General features: G+C 41.8%; 1 protein-coding gene across 3 annotated transcripts in view; it reads left to right on the top strand.

Annotated features, from left to right (window-relative positions):
• Positions 1 to 6,939: 6,939 nt before the first annotated feature.
• Positions 6,940 to 8,046, top strand: part of NLRP2 (NLR family pyrin domain containing 2) — a 30,117-nt gene continuing 29,010 nt past the window's right edge. Inside the window, exon 1 of one of the 3 annotated variants that reach the window (XM_044930948.2) lies at positions 6,940 to 7,033. In XM_044930948.2, the coding sequence (XP_044786883.2) occupies positions 7,007 to 7,033 (27 nt within the window). In that variant the 5' untranslated portion in view covers positions 6,940 to 7,006. The remainder of the gene's footprint in view (positions 7,034 to 8,046) is intronic. The other 2 variants (XM_025269681.3, XM_044930947.2) reach the window with 2 other exon arrangements.

The following is an 8,046-nucleotide window of genomic DNA, read 5'->3' as shown; positions in this document are numbered from 1 at the left end:
TGATGCCATCCAACCATCTCATCCTCTAATGTCCCCTTCTCCTCCTGCTCTCAGTTGTTCCCAGCATCACAGTCTTTTCCACTGAGTCAGCTCCTCCCATCAGGTGGCCAAAGTATTGGAACTTCAGCTTCAGCATCAGTCCTGCCAGTGAATATTCAGGGTTGATTTTCTTTTGCCGTGACAAGGCTGTGATCCATGAAGGGGATCAATTAATAAGTAAGTGCACTTAAATCCTCTTGGGTACCAGGTTTTATGTTACAGCCTTCTGAAAACAAAAGCTGAGAATGTTCATAACATACTATAAGAAATACTAAAGGAAGTTCTTTAAGTGAAGAAAAAACATACCAGATGAAAATTTGAATCTATATAAAGGAATGAGCAAGGAATAAAAAGAAAAAGAGTTTTAGGTATAAAGTTAAATGACATTAAATATATTCACGTTGTTTTACAACAGTCAGCAGCACTGCATTTTGGATGGTTGAAAAAATCAAAAGAAGAGTACTTTAATTGCTTTGGTGAGGTATAACTGATTTAGAAAGAACTGCACATATTTAGTGGGTACTATTTGATGAGTTTGGATAAATGCAAATGACATGATATCATCACCACAATCAAGGCACTGAAGTGAAGTTAAAGTCGCTCAGTTGTGTCCAATTCTTTGAGACCCCATGGACTAGTCCATGGAATTCTCCAGGCCAGAATACTGGAGTGGGTAGCCTTTCCCTTCTCTAGGGGATCTTCCCAACTCAGGGATCAAACCTAGGTCTCCCACATTGCAGGCAAATTCTTTACCAGCTGAGCCACAGGGGAAGCCCAACTAGCCATAACCATATCCGTGAAGCCCAAAGGACCCCAAATAGGATGAAAAAAGTAATATTTTATGACATGTAAAAACTATTTGAAATTCAGACTTCAACCTCCACAAATAAAGGTTTATTGGAACACAGGCAGACACGTTGATTTACTTATTACTTGTGGCTATTCCCCCGCTGTAATTCCTGTAGCATCAAGGAATTGCAGCAGAGACCAGATGGCTCTCAAAACCTAACATATTTACTCTTTGGCTCTTGACAAAAACATCTTTCAGCTGCTGGTTTACTGCAAATGTTCCAAAACTTCAGTTTCAATAAGAATTATTGGGATGGGAAGAGGGCATGGAGGAGGAGGATTAAAGGTTGGTTCTATGGCTTCTTCAGCCAACCAAGGACAGTACTCAGAAAATGGTTATCATTTATAAAAATTCCCACTTATTTCTAATACAGACAATTAAGACGTACCCACTTAAAGAGATGTGACTCTGGTACTGTGATTTTCAAATTTGGTTACATATTCAAATCAATTAAAGAATTATTTTAAATCCTGGGAACCAGATTCCCCACTCTCCCACCCCCTGGAAAAATCTCTTGGAATGTGACCCCAGCAGTAAAATTCCTTAAGTCTCCCAGGTTATTCCCATAAGCAGCCAAGGCTCCAAACCTGTGATGTAATGCAGCAGTAAGCAGACTGTTGATATGTAAAGGAATGGCATGACTGTGTTCCAGTAAATCTTTATTTACAGAAACAGGAGAATGACACGTGCATTGAGTCAGGTTATCTGGAAGTGATTTTGAAAACTGGGGTCATGGGAATTAGGATGAACAGAAATCAGTCACAGGGACCATAACAGAGGACCTGTGGGCATAAAATGCAGAGAGAAGATATAATCCCAGTATTCAGTCATCATCACGTGGTGGTTGTTGTTCTTGTTTAGTCACTAAGTCATGTTCGACTCTTTTGTGACCCCATGGACTGTAGCCTACCTGGCTCCTCTGTCCATGGGATTTCCCAGGCAATACTGGAGTGGGTTGCCATTTCCTTCTACAGAGAATCTTCCCGACCCACAATTAGAAGCATATGTATGCACACATGAACATGTACACAAACACAAAAATTACATAAAAGGATGGAACCTGAGTCACCTGCATTGGCAGGCGGATTCTTTACCACTGAGCCGCCAAAGGAACCCCATCATTATGTATACCTTATATATTATATATACAACTTCTATTTTTAAAATGAAAATTTAAAAACCCACCATCCCTTTGATAAAAAGTTATTGTAACTTTTGATAAAAAGTTATTGCAACATTGTCCCACATGTTAGGAACCACAAAACTTTGCTTGGGTTGAGCACCAAGTGGATAGAAATGTGAAAAAAGAAAAGAATTAGCTGAAACCAGATTCAAACAAATCTTGAAAATTATATTCAGTCTGGATTTTACAGAAAGGGGGATTGGGAATCAAGGTACGGTTTGAATAAAGAAGTGACAAGATCAGAACTGCATGTGAGAAAGAGCTCCCTGAAGGTCACCATGGAGACTGGACAGGAGGGGAGGAACTGAAAGAAGCGAAGCTCTTTAAAGATGGAGGGAATCCATGTCAGAGGTGAGATCTGAGCCCACACAGAAAGGAAGAAGTAGATTTCAGAGCTTCCCAGAAGCTGCACCACCTGACTGGTTCCTGTGGTTGAGTCAGAGGAAGAAGTTGGGGGAAGCATCAACGGATGCAGAATTTCTGGAGAGCAGTTTGCAATGTGTCTCAGAACTGAAGATGTGGCTCACTTTTGACTCACAAATCCATTTTAGAAACTTGACTTCAAGAGGTCATTACACCCCATGGAACTGTTTTCCCAGGAAATTCTCAGTTCAGTGTCCTTTACATAAGCAATTACCCTCCAATTAAAAATAAATTTAAAAAAAAAACAGGGGCGGGGAAAAGGAAAACCGTACATGTTAACCTGAACAAACAGACTGCCAGTTATTTCAATGGTAAAAATGTGTTTATTCAGAATTAGAGAATTACAGTTTAGGGTCTATGACCACGGGGACCCATGTTCCCAAAGGGCAGGAAAAGACCACTTTTATAGAGGGGACTAGGAACCTGGAGGAGTATCAGCCCTGGGATTTCTTTGGAGGGAATGATGCTGAGGCTGAAGCTCCAGTACTTTGGCCACCTCATGTGAAGAGCTGACTCATTGGAAAAGACTCTGATGCTTGGAGGGATTGGGGGCAGGAGGAGAAGGGGACGACAGAGGATGAGATGGCTGGATGGCATCACTGACTCGATGGACGTGAGTCTGGGTGAACTCCGGGAGTTGGTGATGGACAGGGAGGCCTGGCATGCTGCGATTCATGGGGTCGCAAAGAGTCGGACACGACTGAGCGACTGAACTGAACTGAGGAAGCTGGAACCCACTCCAGTGTTCTGGCCTGGAGAATCCCAGGGACAGGGAAGCCTGGTGGGCTGCCGTCTATGGGGTCGCACAGAGTCGGACACAACTGAAGCGACTTGGCAGCAGCAGCAGGAAGCTGGAGGTCTGTAGTCAAGAGTCCGTGGCTTTTCATTGGTTGAGTTGCTACGGAGAAGAGGGATCTTCCTTCTTCCTATCATGCTGAGCTATCAGCTCAGGGTGTGGGAGCGCCCCCTTCTGGTCTCTCCCAACTCCAGTTAATTGAGGTTTCTGTTTATCAGTTTTTTACACGCACTCACAAACACAGTTAGAAGCATATGTATGCGCACACGAACATGTACCCAAACACAAAAATTACATAAAGGTAGGTCTTGGGAATAATAAAGATAATTATGTACATGACCAAATGGAAAACTCTTCAGTTACTTAAGTCATGCATAGATTTATGTATTTATATAATATCTGTTATACACATTATATACACTAACATAGAAAGAATTATATATGCATATATTTGAATATGCATGTTTATATATTTATATTGTGTATAGTATATTATACATGTAACATTTATGATAATCTGTTGTTTAGAATGTATTTTTATATGTGCATGTGCATAATTTAAATGATTGAGTAGTTTTCCATTTGTCATTCACATGATTCTACATATAACTCATGTTCATACATTTTATTTAGATATCTGTAGATGTCTGAGGGCATTCCCAGGTGGTGCTAGTGTTAAAAGAATCCTCCTGTCAACTCAGGAGACACAAAAGACACAGGTTCGATCCCTGGGTCTGGAAGATCCCCTGGAAGAGGAAATGGCAACCCACTCCAGTATACTTTCCTGGAGAATTCCATGGACAGAAGAGCCTGGTGGGCTACAGTCCATGGGTCTCAAAGAGTCGGACACAACTGAAGCTGCTGAGTGCACACATCTATGGATACAGATATGAATAGAGACAGAGGTGGAAATGTTAGGGATATAGTTTTAAGGAGAAACAGCAGGATACAGAATCAGGAGGATGTAACTTTTCTATAAAAATAAATCTGCTTTAAAGTATTCATTGCCTCATTTTTCCATGTCTATAAAATCTTACATAAAAAATATATTTTTGCAAGATGGCTAGTTCACAGTATCTAAAAGAGCTAAAATATTTAGCCATTAAAAGGTTTATTATGTATCACATTATTAACTAATATGGCTTACCTGGCCTTTGTGGAAGGGCCTCTGACTACAGTGTTTCAGGGTCTGCATAAAGTACAATTTCTCCTTTTCTGGATTTAAGGTAAAGGGAAAGCCCACTTCACAAAGCTGAGGCTCAAACAGAGGATATCCAAACCTTTGAATCCCTTGACCCTCCTTTCTATTAAAGCCAGAGGTCCCAGACTTCCCTGTTGACCCAGTGGTTAGGAATCCACCTGCCAATGCAGGGGACATGGGTTCAATCCCTGGTCAGGGAAGATCCCACATGCCACAGAGTGACTAAGCCCATGTGCCACAACTACTGAGCCCACATTCTAGAGCCCATGAGCTGCAACAAGAGAAGCCATTGCAAGGAAAAGGCCACACACTGCAACAAAGAGTAGTCCCTGCTCACCCAGGGACTACTAGGTGAAAGCCCAGTAGAGCAGTGAAGATCCAGCACATCCAAAAATAATAATAAAGAGACGTTTAAAGCCAGAGGTCCCTTTCCTGTCCTCTAGTCCAGACCTAACCCATACGGTGGCCAGTAGACACATGTGGCTATTGAAAGCAAGGACTGTGGCTAATGTAGGCTTAAATGTCCTCCCAGTGTGAAATACTGGATTTTGAAGCCTCAGTACAAAATGTTGAAGGGAAAATATCTCTGTTGTTTTTATATTGACTACAAGTTGAAATAATACTTTGGATATATTGGAGTCAATATATTATAAAAATCAATTTTATTTAGTTCTTTCTACTTGTTTGTCATGGCTATTAGAAAATTTTTTTGTTTTTATTTTTTTAACCATTTATCATTTATTTATTATTAAATACAATATCGTAAAGTAGAAAATTTTAAATTACAAGCATGGTCAATATTACATGTTTAATATATTACATTAGTATGTTAAGCTATTTTATTGTATTCAATTTATTGTATAGTGTATTGTTTTCACCATAAGACTTCAATTTTGAGCAGATAGGTGGAGGTGGGGAGAGAGAGATGGAGATATAGATATATTGGTTCTAAAAGATGAAGACTTCAAAACCCAACATTTTGAAGTCTTAATATAAATCTACATAAATTAATATTGTAAATATTAATGTTTTATGAAATAGTGTAAAACTGATGAACCTGTTTCTTGATGCACTTCTTGTGTTATTTACATTGAACATGAAATGTGGGTTTTAATGTATCTGGTTAGATGGGAGGAGGCAGCTGATCAGCAGCTGAAGGTTCTAAGCAGTGGTTCTCAAGCTTGACTGCAATCACAGTCCTCTAGGGGCCTTGTCTCCTGAGAAACCTGCATGCAGGTCAAGAAGCAACAGTCAGAACGCTGTATGAAACAACCGGCTGTTCAAGACCGGGAAGGAAGTACGACAGGGCTGCCTGTGTCACCCTGTGGTTTAACCTGTGCACTGAGCACATCATGAGAAGTGCCGGGCTGGATGAGTTACAAGCTGGAATCAAGATGGGCCGGAGAAACATCAACAACCTCAGATATGCGGATGATACCACTCTAATGGCAGAAAGCAAAGAGGAACTAAAGAGCCTCTTGATAAGGGCGAAGGAGGAGAATGAAAGCTCTGGCTTAAGACTAAATATTAAAAAAAACTAGAATCATGGCATCCGACCCTGTTACTGCATGGCAAATAGAAGGGGAAAAGGTGGGAGCAGTGACAGATTTCCTCTTCTTGGGCTCCAAAATCACTGTGGACAGTGACTGCACCCATGAAATCAGAAAACAATTGCTTCTTGGCAGGAAAGTGATGACAAACCTAGGCAGTTGTTGAAAAGCAGAGACCTTGCCGACAAGGTCCACATAGTAAAGGCTATGATATTCCCAGTAGTCATGTACAGTTGTGAAAGCTGGACCATAAAGAAGACAGAATGCCAAAGAATTGATGACTTCAAACTGTGGTGCTGGAGAAGACTCCTGAAAGTCCCTTGGACAACAAGGAGATCAAAGCAGTCGATCTTAAGGGAGATTGGTCCTGAACATTCACTGTAAGGACTGACGCTGACGCTGAAGCTACAGTATTTTGGTCATCTGATGCAAATAGATGACTCTTTGGAAAAGTCCCTGATGCTGGGAAAGATTGAGAGCATAAGGAGAAGAAAGCATCAGAGGATGAGATGGTTGGATGGCATTACCGACTCAATAGACATGAGTTTGAGCAAGCTCTGGAAGATGGTAAGGGACAGGGAGGCTTGGCATGCTGCAGTCCATGGGGTCACAAAGAGTCGGACACAACTGAGTGACTCAACAACAACAAGGTGCCTTTAAAGAACCTCGGTGTCTGGGCATCTCTGATCTAACCTAGAAATCAGAATCTCTGGGCATTAATACTTTGAAATGATACCCCAGGGAAGTGAGTTTTAAGGCAGTCAAGGTTGGGAACCGCTGGTCTGGGAGAACTTGATGCTCAAACTGAGGAAATGGTCTCCACCTGTTAGTCATTGTGTGGCTGAAGGAAGCTCCTGGCAATGGGATTGGCTCCCAGTGGCCAATCACAGAGCTTGGGCAGAAAGAGGAAGTGTTTTATAGGAGGTTTCCTGTGGCTTCAGCACTCAGAGGCAGGGAGTAGGTCATGGAGCAGGGGTTAGGCATAGGAGAGGTGAGTAACAATCCTGCTTCTTGACTTCATGCCTCTCTATCTTCATTTAACTGCTAAGTCTCTAAAGTAAAAATTCCTCCTCCTTTTCTTTGAATATTTGGATGTCAAACTGTTGAAGGACTTGAAGTTTCAAGTCAAACTCCTGCTTTTGCAAAGATGGAGGACTCCTGGAGGGAAGCCCCTTCCCAGGGCTCCTTCCATAACTTTAAACAGGTTCTTTTCTCTTGCTGAAGTTCAGCCTCCTCAAGTCACAGGAACATAATGTAAATTGGATTAATTTTCAATGCACCTCAGGAGCACAGCAGAGGTGCCTGTTCTTGGCCCAAACCTTAAACCTAACCCTTTCCTTAGTGGGAAGGCTGTATGGGAATCTCAAGCAGTTGGAGGTGGAAGAAACCCAGCTCAAATGAGGGCCCGTAACCCAGGTGTTTATGTTCTTACAAATTCTTCTTTTCCCTCCTTCCATATCCAGTCAAAAACTATTGATTTCTCTCAAAAGATATAACCTGAATTCAATTAGTTCTCTACAACTAGGTGTGAGCGCTAAGTTGACTCAGTCATGTCTGGCTCTTTGCGACCCAATGGACTGTAGCCAGGCTCCTCTGTCCATGGGTTCTCCAGGCAAGAATACTAGAGTGGGTTGCCATGTCCTCCTCCAGGCGATCTTCCCAACCCAAGGATGGAACCCATGTCCCCTGCATTGGCAGGTGGGTTCTTTACCACTAGTGCCACCTGGGAAGCCCCTCTACAACTACATCTAAGAACAAAGAACCATCATGGCAGAGTAATTAACTAAAACATGGACCCTAGAGCTATTTGTTATACCTGGTTCAGAGCCCAGTTCTGACACTTTATGACCATGTAAACGTGGATGTTCTATCTAACATTTCTGCTAACCCAGTGTCAATATCTGAAATAGGGAGGATATAGTACTTGGGAATATCATAGGATTAATGAGCCAAGTCTACAGGGTTGATTGCACTGCCTGGTACTATCCAGGTGTTCCCTGACCC

Source organism: Bubalus bubalis, chromosome 18 (assembly GCF_019923935.1).
Source record: "Bubalus bubalis isolate 160015118507 breed Murrah chromosome 18, NDDB_SH_1, whole genome shotgun sequence".
Classification (NCBI taxonomy): Eukaryota; Metazoa; Chordata; class Mammalia; order Artiodactyla; family Bovidae; genus Bubalus; species Bubalus bubalis.
Note: the sequence above shows the minus strand (reverse complement) of the source record. Positions and strands in the feature narration are given on the sequence as shown.